At 40.3% G+C, this 18,769-nt stretch overlaps 1 protein-coding gene across 5 annotated transcripts in view; it reads left to right on the top strand.

Moving 5' to 3' along the window:
* Window positions 1-18,769, top strand: part of szt2 (SZT2 subunit of KICSTOR complex) — a 198,604-nt gene that overhangs the window by 84,823 nt on the left and 95,012 nt on the right. For all 5 annotated transcript variants that reach the window (XM_033028842.1, XM_033028843.1, XM_033028844.1 and 2 more), the window contains exons 35-42: window positions 1,971-2,049; window positions 4,046-4,231; window positions 5,216-5,515; window positions 7,886-8,195; window positions 9,654-9,728; window positions 12,492-12,630; window positions 12,995-13,112; window positions 16,273-16,402. In XM_033028842.1, coding sequence (XP_032884733.1) covers window positions 1,971-2,049; window positions 4,046-4,231; window positions 5,216-5,515; window positions 7,886-8,195; window positions 9,654-9,728; window positions 12,492-12,630; window positions 12,995-13,112; window positions 16,273-16,402 — 1,337 coding nt within the window. The remainder of the gene's footprint in view (window positions 1-1,970; window positions 2,050-4,045; window positions 4,232-5,215; window positions 5,516-7,885; window positions 8,196-9,653; window positions 9,729-12,491; window positions 12,631-12,994; window positions 13,113-16,272; window positions 16,403-18,769) is intronic.

Below are 18,769 nucleotides of genomic sequence, written 5' to 3'. Positions count from 1 at the left end.
GTATTTCCAGCATTCTATGTTTTTAATTTGGATTATCAGAGCATTAAGAAGCCTCTTACAAATACCCATTATACATTACCGATAATTTCAGTAGGAAGCATTGACAGTTGAACTACAGGGAATGTCATCAGATGCTCAGACATTTTGTTCATAAAATCATTTTTTTCTGGCTTCCCAGACTTCATAACTCAAAAGTTCAGAGCTTTGAATTTAATTTGTGGACGTTCAATCAAAAGACTTCTTGGATGCCAAGAAGCACCACATCATGTGGCACAGGTTGGCTTACTTGGACTGTCAATTACTAAAAGGACTTTACTTTTCTGAATCCATGCTAACGTGTTTTTAACAGGATTATGAGTGCATAAGTAATATTTGCCATTACTTCTAATTCTCAGCACTGATCCTTTACTTGAAATGGAAGTGACATAGTTGGTCATTTTGGATAGGAGCGCAATAACCCCTTTTCAGTCTACCAGAGGTCCCCAGCATTCAAAGATCTGCCTCATAATGATCATCATCATATCATAAATCTTCCTATCTGCCTTGTGACTGTCCATAACTTCTGTCTTATTTATTGTGAACTAGTAGATTATACTTAGATTATTTTAGTTTAGAGAAGGTATTTTGCTTATGTCTTCTTTTGTGAATAGTTAGAGAGAGTAGTCATCAGATATTTGTTTAAGAAGGAACTGCAGATGCGGGAAAATCGAAGGTACACAAAAATGCTGGAGAAACTCAGCGGGTGCAGTAGCATCTATGGAGCTCCATAGCTGCTGCTGCACCCGCTGAGTTTCTCCAGCATTTTTGTGTATCCGTCATCAGATATTTATTGTTTTGTGCTTTTCCTCACCTATAGTGTTATTTATTATTCATCTCTATTTAATATCAGCTTAGCTGAAAAATTGTATTGATACAATCCAATTAGTGTCACTGACTATTCTTTTACATGTTTCTGCTCCTGAGTTTATTCCATTTAGGAATAAATCTACCCACAAGATTTATGATTTTGTACAAGCCATTCTTCTTTCTTTTAATTTGGTCATCTACTGTATCTCTGAAATTATCTATTCAGTTGGTGTCTATTAGTTTGCCAAGTTCGGATTCTGCATGAGCAGCGTTTTATTTGTTTTACTTTTCTTGTACTGAAGTACAGCCATTACTGTCATTGTATTCATTTTGGTTCTTATTGAATTTCTCTTTCATATTTCCATATCTGTCTCTTGGTTTTGAATCTTGCTGATGCAAGATGCTAAAGCTCCATCATTTTGTAATTCCTACCCCAATCCTCGTACTGACAGTATTATGGAGTCCACTAATTGCCAGTTCTGCTCCTTCATTTGGATAAAACAAAGTGAATGCAGAATCTAGTTATATCGCACGGCATCGTACATGCACTGGATCAAGAAGTAGTAATCAAACTTTGAGACTGGTGTCAAACTGCTCACAATGAACTTAGTAGGGTCAGAATTAAATAATTTAAAAATATGAAATTTGACCCCAACCTACTTAATTTGCATGTACCACCTAGTGGCTGTGTTTAGTTTAGAAATACAGCCTAAAAACTGGCTCTTCGGCCCACCCTGTCCACGCTGATCGTCGACTTTCACACAAGTTCTATGTTATCTCCTTTTTTTTCAACCACTCCTTACACATGAGCAGCAATTTACAGAAGCCAATTAACCTACACACCCGCATATCTTTGAGGTAACCCGGAGGAAACCCACATGGTCACAGGGAGAACGTGCTAACTCCGCATAGACAGCACGCGAGGTCAGGATCAAATTCGGGTCTCTGACGTTGTAAGGCAGCAACTCCACCAGCTGCACCACTGTGCCGCCACAATGTTCTACCTTGCTAAAATGAAACCTTTTATTATAAGATTTAAATCCAGTTCTCAGTGTGGTTTTAATTGTATTCGTTTCCTGCTGGGCTTAGCATGATTTCTAGTGTTTTTTGTCATTATTTTCCAGGATTGCAGAGGCTTTGAGTGATCCACTTTCCAAACTGCCAACGTTGCACAAACAAGCTGTCCTTGCTACAATGGATGAGGTAATGTCAAGAATATTGATCAATGTGTTGGAAACAGCCATTTTGCATTTTAGAAGGTAAAACACCTTTAATTTCTTGTTCTGGTCCGTAGACATCTCAGTAATACAAAATCACTCAGTGTTACAGTGATTTTTCGAGGCAATCTTCAAAAGCTGGATAAAAACATTCTCCATCCAGATGCTTTAAACTGTCCAATATCAATTGAAAGTCCGAATTTAAGTGTTTCCCATCTTGCCTACAGTCGCTAATATGAATGGAAACATGAAATATGAACCAAAGAAAAACATGTATACGATGGCTATGTAACCCATTAAGTCAGTCTCTGCTTATGCTTGTAGATAATATCTTCAATGATTAATCCTGCAACTACATTTGTAATCATTGAAAATGATATCTATTTAAAACATTTAATATGGAAATAAATCCTGTAGCACTCGATTAAGTAAAATCGTAAATTGCACTGAATTGAAGAAGATATAAGGTGCGATAACTTGAAACTTGATTGAAGACCAACCAAACTCATCCTCAAACCCCTGACCTAGGACTCGGCATCTTCCCCCTGCAACAATATCCTTGACTTCATGAACCACAGGTCGCATTCATTAAGGATAGGCGACAAAAGATCCTCCACAATATTTCTCAACACTGGTGCCCCACAAGCCTGGGTACTCAGCCGCGCACTATACTCCCTACACTCTAACTACTGTGTGGATGAACTACTGTGTGCTCTAACTACATTTACAAGTTTGCAAATAACATCACCGTAGTGTGTTGGATCTCGAACAATGACAATGCCGATATCAATCTCCAGAAGGAGATAAGTGCTGAATAACAGCAGCCAAAATAGCAACTGCTTTCTCAAATGTCAGCAAAACAAAGGAACTAGTTATTGACTTCAGGAAAGTGGGGTGGAATGCACAAGCATCATTGCATCAATGATGTGGAGATGGAGATTGTCAAGAGTTTAAAGTTCCTAGGAATAAATATTACTAACAATATGTCCTGGTCCAACCACAAGAAAGCACATCTTGATTTTTGACATGGCTTTAATGACTTACTAATATTTACAGATGCATCATAGAAACAACTGGATTTTTCTCAGATAGGCTTGGAAACCTCTTGGCCCAAGACCACAAGAAATTGCAGAGTTTTGGAGGCAGCCCAGTCTATCACGACTCCATCTACACTTCATGCTGCCTTGACTAAGCAGCCAACATAACCAAGCACCACTTGGTCATTGTCACATGTGGGGCAGAAGATACAAAAACTTGAAAGCATGTACCACCAAATTCCAGAACAGCTTCTTCCCTGCTGTTATTACACTCTTAAATGGACATCTAGTAGGTTAAGGCTGTATTCCCCATCTCACAATCTCATCCCAGTACTGGGGTCAAGGAAAGAGCGTCCACGTCGCGGCCCTGTTTCCACCAATCTTTCCACCACCACGCACTAGAAGCTACAAGACAGACACCATTGTATGCAGATGCCGCGAAATGTGTTCAGCTCTGGCTGAACAACTTCTAATCTTGTGTGTAGACTCGATAAGAAGAAGACCTCAGTACTTGCACTTTTTCATCTGCTCTTTCCCTGCAGTGTTAACTCTAGTCTGTTTCCTTTCTCCTTTGCACTACCTGGTGTATGGTGATGCAACCAGTTGGTATGCTCTCCACCATATACTTACAGATGTTTAATAAGAGTATTTGGCGACATACTGAATTTTCTAAGGAAGTGGATGCGTTGATGATTATTCTTGGCAATTTTTTCATTGTGCTGGGCTCAGGATGGATCTTCAGAGATGTGCATGCCCAGGAACTCAAAGCTTACTCAATTGTACATCAACTTCATTTTTCCATTCAAAATAAATTGTGACCGATTACTTTTTGGCTCTCTTTATTTAGCATTAAGAATCAAAACACACGTGTTTCATAACGTTTTGTGTGGTTTGCCTGTTGCCTATTGTTTTCTAAGTTATTCTGAAATGCCATCCTTTCTTTAGATTCATTGGCTCCTAGAAGATGAAATTGTTTCAGCACTGCGCCATTCAACAAATATTACTTTAGCTACTCTACAGAAAGTATCAGATCATGTGTCCAGATCAAAGGGCAGGCCCCGATGTCACAGCGAAGTGGTTCCTTTGCAGTTTGTTTTTGGACCGGAGCAATCACTGGAGAAATTTAAAGAGGTACACGGAATAATGAAGCTTAGTAGTAGTTTGTTACATTTACAAAAAGAAGCTGACCAAAAGAAACCCCATCAGACCATTGTTCTGCACACACATTTGCAAGACAATGAGCAATGTTACTAACTTGCTAAGGTCACGAAGGTACATATTGCAAGGTTTTAGACCCCATATGAGTTGGCAGGAGTTTAAACATTAAGTTAAAGACAATGTAATGCACACACTCCTCCTCACAATAAGTCTTGAACTCGCCCAAGAGCAAAGTTCTGTTGTATTAAATCTAAACTAGGAGTTATGGAATCAGTATCCTTTAGTACAGAAAAAGGTCCTTTGACCTATCAAGTTCTCAGTGTCCATCAAGCACCAATTTACGCAAATTTATTTTTGTTCTCTTCTCATTCCCATCAACTTCCTCCCAGATTCTGCCACCCACCTACATTGGAGTGGCCGTTTAACATACAATCCTGCGTATCTTTGGGATTAGTTTAGTTATAGAGATGCAGCGTGGAAACAGGCCCTTTGACCCACCGAGACAGTGCCGACCATTAATCACCCATTCACACTAGTTCTATCCTACAGACTAGTGACAATTTATAGAAGCTAATTAACCTACTAATCTGCACATCTTTGGAATGTGGGAGGAAACGAGCAACCGGAGGAAACCCAAGCAGTCACAGGGAGAACGTACAAACTCCACCCAGACAGCATCCTTAGTCAGGATCGAACCCAAGTCTCTGGCGCTGTAGACAGCAGCTCTACTGCTGCACCACGGTGCTGTTCTGCAGTAGGAAACTGGAGTACACAGAAACCTACTGGTCATGGGTACAACCCGATAGATGTAACACTGGTCTGAACCTGTATCACTGGAACTGTGAAACATCCTTTTCCATTCCAGTCTTGCCAGGATCTAACAAGAGTCTAGACCTCATCACTCGTTTGTTATGCCATTGTTTTAACTCTCACTTCATCTGTTTTTTTCAATGTAAGGAATTTAAGCGGATGAATCTTCCAGGGTACCACCTCAATGGAGAAGCAAACAACTTTTATTACTTATCTGTGAGCCGCCTGCATGTGCAGAGGGCAGAGGCAGGGCAGAAGCTTTCCCCAGAACTCCGAAAGCAAAGCCTGGAGAGCGAGTGCCCAGCTGTGGCGATGGCTAGTGATGAGAGTGCAGATGCAGAAGTAGCTCGGATCTGCCATCAACGCCAGGAAGGTTGGACAAAACAAGTTGAAGTAGCCATACCATTGTCTGTAATTGACGGAGAGAAGAGTGAAGAGAAGTCACAGGTAACGGTTTTAAGTAGTTTCAATGCTTGAGAGTTCAGTTGGTTAAAGCAGTGATGCTATTTTTCTGCACAGTTGATGTGTAAGCTCTGCAGAAGTGGACTGTAGCAGTGATGGACGGTTTTGTAGCTGCTGAAGTAATTTCATTCATGTTCGATTGGATTTCAGATATCGTAATGTTTTGAGAATTAGATGAACAGCATGGTTTTGGGATCGAATGTACTAGTCTTTAAAAAAGTTGTTTGTTTATTTAAAGCCGATTCTTGGTATACATTTTCATATTGCATGGGCTTTGTATCGGGGGAAAATGAAGAGCCACCAGATCGGTAATAAAAAAGGAGCTGGTTTATACCAAAGATCTTTACAAAATACTGGAGTAACTCAGTGAGTCTGGCAACATCTCTGGAGAAAATGGAGAGGTGACATTTCGGGTCGGTATCTATCTTCCGACTGATTGTTGTTGGGTGGGGGGGGGGAGAACTGTTAGCAAGAAAGCAAATCGGGGATGGCAACAGATGAAATCAGGCAGGGAGTTTCCCTGATAGGCTGATTGGTGGCTAGGGGCGGTGTGATCCCAAGAGGGATATATATCGTTGCAAACTGTGGAACTGGTTAACCGATTTTTAGTGTACGAAGGGGGATGGGCAAGGGGAGTGTTTGTAGAAGTTACTTAAAATTGGAAAATTCTACATTCATACTGCTGTGTTGTAAGGTACCCAAGGAGATTAGGATGTGCTATTCCTCCAATTTGCACGTGGCCTCATTCCGGCGATGGAGGAGGCCCAGGACAGGTCAGAATGGGAATGGTAAAGGGAGTTAAAATGCTTTGCAACTGGGCGATCCAGTAAGCTTTGGCGGACTGACGCAAGTGTTCAGCGAAACGGTCACCGAGTCTCCGCATCGCCTCGCCAATGTACAGGAGCCACTAGATCAGTGCTTGGCTTAAAACAATTTCACCAATTTCAAGAAGTATAGACTATGGTGACAGGTTTATGTCTATGGCAATAATATAAATTAATGATAATCTGGATGTGTGCATGATATACAGCAGGGGTTCTCAACGTTTTTCGTTCCGTTTACCCCTGGCAACTTGAATAGCACATAACAATGTTATTTCACTTATTTATGAACATCTAATGATGAACAGATGCTAGAACCAAACACAGTCAATCAATGAGAAAAAATATGTACAAATCCAGAATCAACAAATGTACCACCTGGGTAGGCGAAATTTACCCCAGGTTGGGAACCCTTGGTATACAGGATTAGATTAAGATATAGAGCAATACAGCAGAGGAATAGGCCCTTAAATCCATGATGTATGTGCGAACTGTGACACCAAACTAAATTAACCCTATTTGCTTGCCCTTATGTGAAGTATACATTGCCCACATATGTTCATTAAACTTGTCCCTCCCGCCTCAAACCTATGCCTACTAGTACTTGACATTTCCACCCAGGGAAAAAGGCTCTGACAATCTATCCTATCAATCCCTCTCATAATTTTATATACTTCTACCATGTAATCTCAGGGCCTCGAGAGTGAACAGTCCAAGTTTATCAAGAGGTCCAGCACTGACTCCGTGTTGAAATCCACTAGTCACAGCCTTCCAGTCAGAATAACACCACTTCTCTCTGACTTCTATGGCCGTCAACTTTGAAACTAACCTCCCAAGACATCATGGATCCCATGTAATGTAATCTACTGGATCAGGGTACCAATCATTGAACCTTGTTGAATGCTCTACTAAAGTCTAGGACGACAAGATCCACTGCCCTGCCCTCTACATTCATCTTTGTTCCTCTCAAAAAACTTGGGTTCGTAAGACATGACCTCCCCGGCATAAAGCCATGCTAATTAAGAACATAATAAATATTTCTTATTAAGTAAATAAATCCATGCTAGATTTCATCTTTCTTTTTCTTCTTGACTGAACAGGCAAAATTTGGGAAAAGTTAATATTTTGACCAGTAAGTGTGGGGTCAACATAAGCATTTAAAATAGTTATGCACAAGCGGTAGTTGATATTTCAGTCTGCCAAAGGAAGGAGTGGAATTGCTAACAAATATCATGAACATTGTTCTTCTGGAACTCATTTTCATTGCCATTGAGAGTCAGAGAGGAATCTCCTCAATTTGTCCTGGATCATCTTGGCTCCACGTATTCAGTTCTTCAAGTGGATTTAGATGGCTGTTGCTGTGTAAGAGGGCAGTGAAGTGACTGATGTTTAATTGGACAATAACTGTATGCGGCAGGTTTGATCGGCTTGCTGGCCCTTCCATTTCTGCCAGTTTCATATGTTATTTTAGTTGATTATGAATGGTACATTGAATTAAACGTGGTTCGTGCCTTTTTATGGTGCGTTTTTCCAGATTTCACTTGAGGAAAGTAAACTGACTTCTGAGAGAACAGTAATAGCAGCAGGACCTAATGGAGCATGCCCTGCATCAGCTGAACTACTGGAGGAGAACATGGATGGGAAAAACTACCTCCCAGTCACACAACCTGACCAACAGGATAGGGGATTTACGGTGATCAGGTCTGAGGGAATCCTCACCAGCCCGCCTCTCCTGCAATCGAGCCCAGGTCCTGAGAAAACTCAGGTGGCAAATCCACCATCGCAGACGTCTTCTGCTGTGAGTCTTGCCGAGTCTGTACAGTCCATTATACCTGGCAGTACAGGTATGTCATTTTTTCATCTAATACAGATAATAACTTGGCAGGCATGGTTCTAATTTATTTTACTGTCATATACACCAGGATGCAATGAAATTCCTAGTTCACTTGAAGCTCACAGAATGAACGGTATATATACAGTAACTATAATGCAGTAATAAATGCAATGACAAGTAGCAGAGTGGTGTGATTTGTCTGCAATCCGAAGTAGTGCAAAAATAATTGAAGCACAATAACGGAATAACCAAATGATGTAGAGTTAAGAGCAAGCATATGTGGCAGCAGAGCCGGAAAAGGGGTGTGACAAAGATGATGGGTTCAGGAATCTGACAACAGCAGGAAAGAAGCTGCTCTTAAGTCTGGATGCCCAAGCTGTCAATCTCTTGTATTTACTCCCAGCTGATAGAAAAGAGAACAGAATGGTAGGCATCCTGTCAATACTTTCAAGCTTCCTGATGCAGCGCATCATGGAAATAGACTGGTTGGAAGAAAGTCACAAGCATGTGATGGACTGGAGTGTCTTCACTACTCTCTGTAGGTTCATGCGGTCAAGAGCAGAGTGCTTGCCATGCCAGGCCGAGATGCATCTCGTCAGAGTACTTTGTATAGAGCATTTGTAGAAGCTCGGGGGAATCCTCGTATTCATGCCAAATGTTTTCCGATGACATTGAAAGTAAATATGGCGACGTGATTTCATGATCATCACAACAGTGTGAGGGACCAGGTTAGGATGCTGGTGATATGGATGTCCTGGATCTTGAGTCGGTCAACCATCTCTACAGATGCTCTGTTGATGAGGATGGGTTTGTCGTTTCCTTAGATCATCGTGCTGACATTGAGGGCTAGATGATTGACCTGACACTTTGACACAGGTTTCTCAATCTTTCACCTGTACTTTGTCTCATCGTTGTTGATCTGGCCAACAACAGTGGTATCAGTGGCAAACTTCATGATTGAGTAGGTATTGTACTTGGCCACACAGACATTGGTGCACAAATCTTCTTGATACGCTGCATTCCCATTTATATAGGTGTATAATAATTTATTTTCATTATACTTTCGATATTTTCTCTTAGTCCCCAAATTTGTTGTTCTCTCTTTGGGATCAATAATAATAACGAAGACTACCCCCAGCTGGCAAGGGCTCGTGTCACTTGACCTTTTGGATTTGGGGATTTTTGAGCAATTATATAGATGAACTGTCAATCAGATAAAAACTGGCATTGATTTTTGGCTACATGAGAGTTGGAATCAAACCATGAAACTTAGAGAAATGTCAATCTGTATTGTCCTCTTTTACCCCCCCCCCCCCCCCCCCCTTACTGGTGTGTATCTTGCCCTCATGCTGTGGAATTTGTTTTTCTCTTTCCCCTCTCTCTTATTCCTCTTGTAATGTTTGTTTGGCTATCCATTGTATGCCTTTGTGAAATTCCTGACCCCCATCTTTTGTCTCTGTACTCTTAGGTTATGGCAAGCACAGACCTAGCCGAGTACAGAGTGTGGTCTCCAGTCAGGGCAGCCTGGATTCTGATCTTTTAGGTGAGAAACATTTATCTGTGACCTTTTTCTTTTCAACCCAAAATATTTTATGACATTGAAGCACGTGCATGGAGCAAATGCACATGCTTCAATGTCATAAAATAAATTTCCAGAAAGATTAAGCACTGTCAGCCTCCTGTGCCATAACAATCCCAGGACTCCTGATTTCCCAAGGTTCTGTATCACAGCAGTAAGTACAGTATCATATCTCTAAGCTACTGCAGGTGATGGAAGATTGGTTACAATCTGGCTCCATGCCCATATTATAGAAGCTTGTGTTTTCTGGTTGGGAAACAACAAATAAAGCAGAGCTTTCAGTTCTTGCTGTATGAGGCAACAGATAAGGATTTATCTGAACCACATGTAATAACCTGAACTACTTGTATCTTTTCAGAAAGATTAAGGCACGCTCTTTGGAAAAACTACGCTTTAGGCTGAACTGCATATTAATGATTAGAATTGTTATCCTGTTATGATGCTGTTTTAGAATGCAAAGGGACTTGAGAGTGCTGGTGCAGGATTTCCAAAAAGTTAATTTGCAAGTCGAATCGTTCGTAAGGAAGGCAAATACATTTATTTCAAGGGGACTGGAATACAAAAACAGGGATGTAATACTGAGGTTCTATAAGGTGCTGGCCAAACCACATTTGGAGAATTGTGAGCAATTTTGGTCCCCATAGCTGAGGAAGGATGTGCTGGATCTGGAGAGGTCTTGAGGAGGTCTACAAGAATCATCCCAGGAATGAGTGGGTTAGGACCGGAGGTCGCAACTTAGAATTTAGAATTAAAGGATGTTCCTTTAGGAAGGAGATGAGGAGGAATTTCTTCAGGTGGTGAATCTGTGGAATTTGGATTTTTGGAATCCATGGATATTTTTAAGGCAGAGATAGATAGATTCTTGATTAGTATGGACGGCAGGGGTTATAGGGAGAAGGCAGGAGAATAGGGTTAGGAGGGAGTGATAGATCAGCCATGATTGAATTGCGAAGTAGGCTTGATGGGCCGAATGGCCTAATTATTCTTCTATCACATGACCTTTGACTTTGTGATCATTTATTATGTAAATATGTGACAAATGAACAGTCTAGATGGTCGACCACCATAACAAAACAAAACAATCTTTTCCCTTCCCGTTTGATGTTTTGTTGGCATTTGTCTGCATCTCGTTTTCTTCTGCAATTACTTCATCAAAGGGAGTACAACCTTACTATGGACAGGCTTCACAGTGTCTGTTTCATAAAACATTGGAGCAGAATTAGGCCATTCAGCTCATTGCGTCCACTCCACCATTCAATCATAGCTGATCTCCCTTTCCCTCAACCCCATTCTCCTGCCTTCTCATCGTAATGGTTGACACCTTCTTAATCATGAACATATCAATCTCTACCTTAAAAATACCTAATGTCTTGGCTTCCACAGATATCTGTAGCGAGGAATTCAACAGAATCACCACGTCAGGCTAAATACATTTCTACTCATCTCCATTTTGAAGGCACTTCCTTTTATTCTGAGGCTTTGCCCTCTGATCCTAGAGTCTTCCATTACTAAAAACACCCTTTCCACGTCCACTTTATCTGGTCCTTTTGTTATCCGGTAGGTTTCAATGAGATCCCCTCCTCATCCTTCTAAACTCCAGCGAGTACAAGCCCAGAGCCATCAAATGCTCCTCATACGTTAGCCTTCAAAAGCTGCTCATACGTCAGCCTTCAAACGCTCCTCATATGTTAATTGTGTCATACGTTCTTTTGTGTCATGACTTGCTCTTTCAATAATAATCACCCATTTGTTGGTTATTGTTAAACACTTTGCACTTTCAAAATTTTGTGCCTGGGTTCTTTTCTAAACCTTGTACCTCTTAAAAGAAACCCTTTACACTGAGGTATAGAAACATAGAAAATAGGTGCAGGAGTAGGCCATTCGGCCCTTCGAGCCTGCACCGCCATTCAATATGATCATGGCTGATCATCCAACTCAGTATCCTGTACCTTCTCTCCATACCCCCTGATCCCTTTAGCCACAAGGGCCACATCTAACTCCCTCTTAAATATAGCCAATGAACTGGCCTCAACTACCTTCTGTGGCAGAGAAGGTGCTTTTGTGAAAGACTATCACAATAATTTGTAACTGCTCAGAGGCTATACATTCATTCATTCATTCTGAACCTGTATCATGCCTGCAAAGGACGTGTAATTCCTGTAAATCTTTTATTGCATAGTCAACACAGGCACAAAAGCCTTTATCTTCTCCTTTTTCTGTTGGATGCATGCCAAGATAAACACGAACCACAGATGAGATCTCTTATTTAACCCCAAATTGGGCATTAATCTTGTGACTTTGTTGGTCTTTCTGGCACTTGTGAACCATTATCCTGTGCATTTGTTCATCCAGCTATCTGGAGAAAGAATTCTCCTTGAAAGGTTAAATGTGATGCTTACCTGATTACGGTGGTCGTGAATTAATGATTCTCTACTTGTCCATTTATAAACAATAGACAATTGACAATAGGTGTAGGAGTAGGCCATTCGGCTCTTCGAGCCAGCACTGCCATTCTATGTGATCATGGCTGATCATCCCCAATCAGTACCCCGTTCCTGCCTTCTCCCCATATCCCCTGACTTCGCTATCTTTAAGAGCCCTATCTAGCTCTCTCTTGAAAGTATCCAGAGAACCGGCCTCCACCGCCCCCTGAGGCAGTGGAGCATTATCGTCAGCGCCTAAAAGCACGTCAAAGGGCATTAATTCCGTTTTGGGGGCTATTCACAGGTTATGATGGAGGTAGCAGTGACTCTGAGTGTGATGGTGCCACAATGAATGAACAGGATCCCAGATGCCCGCTGATGCCTGAATTTTGGTTGATCATCCGAATTCATCAAGATCGAGTTGAAGTTTACTCTCACACACGGTTTGTATAAGATGCCGTCCTAATAATGAGATATACCTACTCTGTCTTTGTAGTTGAGAGTTTCGGGAAGTATTGTATCTTAATCTATAAAGGAAATAATGTCAAATGATGATCTGAAGTTACACTGTAGATGCTTACTAAGTAAGGAAGGTGAATGATTCATGATTATGTCAGTTATTTTCTAACATGTTAGCTTGGTAAATGTTTTGTGAAATCAGATTGTGCTACTGTTTGTTGATGGCATTTATATTCAAACTTTGTATTAATTTAATTGTCAACCCGCCATCTCTCTGGGTTCTTGAAAAGCACATCAAATGAAAATGTCCAAACTCGGTAAGGTAAAATTAAATTTGTTTTGTTTTAGAAATCTAATTGGAATAAAGGATGAATCTACCGTTGAAAAAGAGGAAGAACTTGAGTATTTGCAGCTCCATCGAACAGTAGTAAAGAAAATTGGCGAGATTTGTCGTGTGGTCAACCAGGTAATTGTGAACGTGAGATTGAAGATTGTTTTGCATTTTGGAATTGTGATTTTGGTCTGGTGTTAATCTGAAGGCAGCTTCCGGCAGGGGAGTGAAATAGTCAGAAGTGCCAACTCAGCAGATCGTGCAACGTGCGTGGCACATATCCCCATGAAGATAGACACAAAATGCTGGAGTAACTCAGCAGGACTGGCAGCAACTCTGGAGAGAAGGAATAGGTGATGTTTCGGGTCGAGACTCTTCTTCAGACGTCTCTCACCCATTCCTTCTCTCCAGAGATGCTGCCTGTCCCGCTGAGTTACTCCAGCATTTTGTGTCTACCTTTGATTTAAACCAGCATCTGCAGTTCCTTCCTACACATATCCCCATGACACTGTTTCAGCTGTATAGGAACTGTATATCATTTGAAGTCGTGGCTCCTTTTGTATGCGGCACAGAACAAGGACTACATTTAGATTCAATAATATATCTGCTTTTTCTTTGGTGACGAAAAGAGTGTATCTACACTATTAGAAAGGAGCCATGGCTGGAGGTAGCTGAGGAGTGAGCAGCCAGAGTGCAAAGCCTCAGTCTTGCAGGGACTGCAGGAAGTGTTTTAACAAGCGAATCTAGTTCAGAAAAGTGAGTCCATTTGCTGAGTAAGCATTTCCCCCTATATTTAAGGCTGCCTTTCACATTGCCTTGCCAAACTCAATCTCGTCATGTCTAACATATCAATGCTCGCACTCATTCAACAATCTGTAGCAGTTATCCTTTTTATGCACTTTTTAACCTCCATTTGTTCAAGTACTATTGCTGCTCAATTCAGCAATGAGTGGAATTTATCTGTGCTTTTGTTTTTAAGTGAATGCACCTCATTGTTCGTGTGGCTTTCATCTGGTCATACTCCAAGTAAAACTCAGTACGTCCACCCTATCTATTTCCCACATGATCTTGCATACCTCTGTTAGATCACCCCTCATCCTTCTGCGCTCCAAGGAATAAAGTCTTAAGGGCCCGTCCCACTTGGGCGTCATTTGTGCGTCATTTATGCAACATCATTTACGCGTCACGACGCACGACGCGGCATGGTGCGCATTACATGCGCATGGCGACGTAGGCAGTGACGCGCGGGGCGCCCCAGGATTTTGGGATGTACAAAATCTTCTCGCACCATCTGCGTGACGCGCAGATGACGCCCAAGTGGAACAGGCCCTTTATCCTGCCCAACCTGTCACCACAGCTCAGTCTCTCAAATCCTGTTAGCATTCTTGTAAATCCTTTCTGCTCTCTTTCCAGCTATTGACATCTTTCCTATAACAGGGTGAGCAAACCCATTACTACAAACGTGGCCGCACCCATGTCATATAGTGGCCCTGTAAATCATCCAGCACAATGACGAAGAGAGTTTGGTTTGCAGAAAGGAGTTTTGTAACAAAATAACATTTACGTTGAAGGGATGTGGCAGTAATTTCAGAAATATATAACACGGGGATATCTGCAAAACAATGAGTGGAACAGAAATAGGAGCACGGGGGAAAAACTGGATTAAAAACTAAGATGGAGAATCTGAGGTGTGAGCAGCCAGAGTGCTGGCTCTGGCTTGCAGTTGTAATAATTGGGATTTAAAATTTCACCATTTATTTCTGTTAATATTATTACAGTAGGATCTGGCATTCATGTAGGGATAAGGACAATAAAGATGATAATCATGAGGCTGAAATCATCAATATTTTCAACCAAAATATACCACCTCACTTTTACTGACACTGAATTTCACCATCTTATTGATCCTGTGTTATTGCTCATTATGATCCTATTAGTGTACTCTACAAAACTGAAGATTAATACTAATCATTCCAGGAATGATGAAAGGCAAAGTAATGTGCCAGATCAAATGGAATTAGGGTTTCGGGCTCATGGGATGTTAAGAATAAGACCCGACGTAGGTTAGGTCATTTATATAAATACAAACCTTATGCAGTTTTGGGTTTTCTGTTTCATTTTACATAGAAGTGAAAGTTGCAAACCAACGACAAATCTTAGTACAAATGAATTGGGTGGGTTTTTTTGCCACATATCTGGATGTGCAAGCATCTTGAAGCATCCTAAGACTATGAAAGATAATATATGAATATAATTTCCTTTTTATCCATAGTGAACAGAATCCATTCCAGAACAAAGGCCCGAGAGGACACCTTTATTGACGTTCAATCTGACGTTTATTGACCACTTGAGAAATTCATTTTAATTCCAACTTTCATCTTTCTCCATTTCGATATTTAATCTCATTTCTCTCTGCACCAATTTTTGTACCACTCAATGTACTCCAGTGGTTTCCTGTGTTATATCTCGCTACAGGCTTTCTGGAAATGCTGCGAGAGCTCTTTCAACATTAATGTTGGTTTTTTAAAGCTTATTTTCTCTTCTGTAAGCCTAGTTGGTGGCATTTAATTATTTTTTCTTCTGCAGGATATTTTGTAATTACATTTTTAATTAAAGATTACAAAATTGACCCAACCATTGATGTCAAGTAAGTTTAATTGCAATGATCTAGGCTAGTTTTACATTCTGTTTAAAATAGTGGTATCATTGGCCATTCACTAATCCCTTGGAACACATTTACTCTCAAACTCAGAATGTAATTTTTCTGCCAGCTCTTACCCTATTTAGCTTAGAACCCTAGGAATTATACTATTATTTTCAGTTTCACCCATTTTAAAATAAATTGATTCTCTTTTCCTCTCTTTTCATTTACTATATAATCTTTATCAAATTGCTTTTGACTGTCTCCGAATTTACTTCCAGTCGAATATTCCTCTTGTGGACATTGAAGCAAAATGTTTAAGTATGCTGTTAGATTTCCACTTTTTCTTTACCATTGATGCCCGAGGAAGAATCTGAACAAGATTGGTATGGAGAGAACTCCAATGTACTGCACTGAATGGGAATCTGTTCCTTCTGTACATCGCAATCTGATCCTTGCTGCAACTCGACTGTACCTCGGTACACATGACAATAAACTAAACTAAACTGCACCAAACCAATCTTTGCACTCTTGCCCAAACAACCATTAGCAGTATTTAGCCCATGATGATGATGACGTTGCTTGATCTGGAGCTGGTCACCAACACTGACCGTTAACTCATGTTTTGTTATGTGCTTTGTTTCTGTTTCTCAGCGTTTGTTGCTTCAGGATCTACACGATAGTCATGTATGCAATTCCTTACTTGTGGCTGAGAGTGAAGAAGATATTTGGAAGAATGAAACCCCATACACTTCATATCGCCCGCGGATTATCGCCAGTGATGGTATGTAATTATTTTCCTAATCGGCCAGCTTTGTTTAATTTATATGGGACGTTTTACTCTTTTCTTTCTGAAATACTAGTAAATCTATAGGATGTTGTAACCAAAACAAAATATTTAAAAATCTTTTTCTAATGTGTTGCAATTTAATTATTTTTATTATTCCTTTATTCAACAACAGGTCATTATAGAGTGTGCCACTTGTTGGAGTATATCAGGTTCAGGCATCTTATCCAAAAGTATGTAGATGTAGAATTAAATCTTGGTTGAAAATCAAAATGATTTAGGCCCATGTCCTAGATTTCAAACCCATTCAACCTCACCATCCCCACTAAGGGCAGAAACCCTATACCCTGCCTATCCTATAAATTTCATTATAAATTCTCAGAGCCAATACAACATTATTCAATATAATCTTTCCCTATTATTTAAACGTTTGGATCCCAATAATATTAATTCTAACACCATTCTTTTTTTTATTTTTTTAAATAATATTTTTATTAGAAGTGGACATATTATATAGTATAGTTACATATTATCGTAAAAACTTTTCATATACATCAGTCATACATTATTAAAATTTTCAATTGTCGATTACTTCTGCTTCTAGTGTTTTTTTTATATAGAAAAAGAGTGAAAGAGAGAATAAAGAGTTACAAATATCAAAAAAACAAAAAAGGTGGAATGGATTACTTATAATATGTCATTGGAGATAGGTTCGTAGATTATAAAGTATGACTTTTCATCTAATCCTGAGTTCAAGTTTCAGTTGGGTTTTCGTGCTGGGCCAATCTATCCCGTCAGATAATTAATGAATGGAGCCCATATTTTATCAAAAAGTTCTTGTTTGTCCATTAAGACAAGTCTAATTCTTTCTAGATATAACCATATAACCATATAACAATTACAGCACGGAAACAGGCCATCTCGTCCCTACAAGTCCGTGCCGAACAACTTTTTTCCCTTAGTCCCACCTGCCTCCACATTTTAATTGTGGGGGTTGTAGGGCCTTTCCAAAATTTTAATATTAATTTTTTTCCGGTTATTATACTGTAGTCGAGGAAATTTCTTTGGCTTGTTGTGAGTGTTAAACTTTGCTCTGATATTCCAAGAATATGACCATTCTGAAGTTCAGTATCTTTGCTATGAATATAGCCATACCGATGATAATAGACGATAGGTGCAGGAGTAGGCCATTCGGCCCTTCGAGCCAGCACCGCCATTCAATGTGATCATGGCTGATCATCCCCAATCAGTACCCCGTTCCTGCCTTCTCCCCATATCCCCTGACTCAGTTATCTTTAAGAGCCCTATCTAGCTCTCTTGAAAGTATCCAGGGAACTGGCCTCCACCGCTCTCCTAGGAGTATATCAGAGAATTCCACAGACTCGCAACTCTCTGTGTGAAAAAGTGTTTCCTCATCTCCGTTCTAAAAGGCTTATACAATACAATTACAATTACAACACAATACAATTCAATTTATTGTCATTTTAATATTATCCTTTATTCTTAAACTGTGGTGCCTGGTTCTGGACTCCCCCAACATCAGGAAAATTTCCTGCCTCTAGCATGTCCAAACCCTTAATAATCTTCTATGTTTCAATGAGATTCTCTCTCATCCTTCTAAATTCCAGAGTATACAAGTCCAGCCACTCCATTCTCTCAGCATTTGACAGTCCTGCCATCCCGGGAATTAACCTTGTAAACCTACGCTGCACTCCCTCAATAGCAAGAATGTCCTTCCTTAAATTAGGGGAGCAAAACTGCACACAATACTCCGGGTGTGGTCTCACTAGGGCCCTGTACAACTGCAGAAGGACCTGTTTGCTCCTATACTCAACTCCTTTTGTAATAAAGGCCAACATGCCATTTGCTTTCTTCACTGCCTGCTGTACCTGCATGCTTACTTTGATTGAACAAGGACTCCCAGATCCCGTTGCACTTCCTCTTTTCCCAACTTGACACCATTTAGATAATAAACTGCCTTCCTGTTTTTGTTACCAAAGTGGATAACCTCACATTTATCCACATTAAAGTGCATTAAACTATGTTACCTTTCTACCCCCTTAGATGTACAAGTTAATATTATTATTGATTTTTTTGAGGGGTCTGAACACTTCATTTTGGTGCTCCATTTATGTAGATCCCTAAAAATTACTTTGGAGCACCACTTTCTGGTCCTTTATGCATTTTGAAATCCATCCACAATTTTTTTAATATTGGTATTTCTTTGTAATTAGTTTAGAGATACAGCATGGAAACAGTCCGTTAGGCCCACTGAGCCAACCATCTATTACCTGTTTACACTAGTTCTGTTACCTCACTTTTTCATCCATTCCTCACGAACTTAGGGGCAAGATACACAAAAAT

This window comes from Amblyraja radiata, chromosome 10, assembly GCF_010909765.2.
Source record: "Amblyraja radiata isolate CabotCenter1 chromosome 10, sAmbRad1.1.pri, whole genome shotgun sequence".
NCBI classification, from domain to species: domain Eukaryota; kingdom Metazoa; phylum Chordata; class Chondrichthyes; order Rajiformes; family Rajidae; genus Amblyraja; species Amblyraja radiata.
This window is presented reverse-complemented; position numbering and strand designations above follow the sequence as displayed.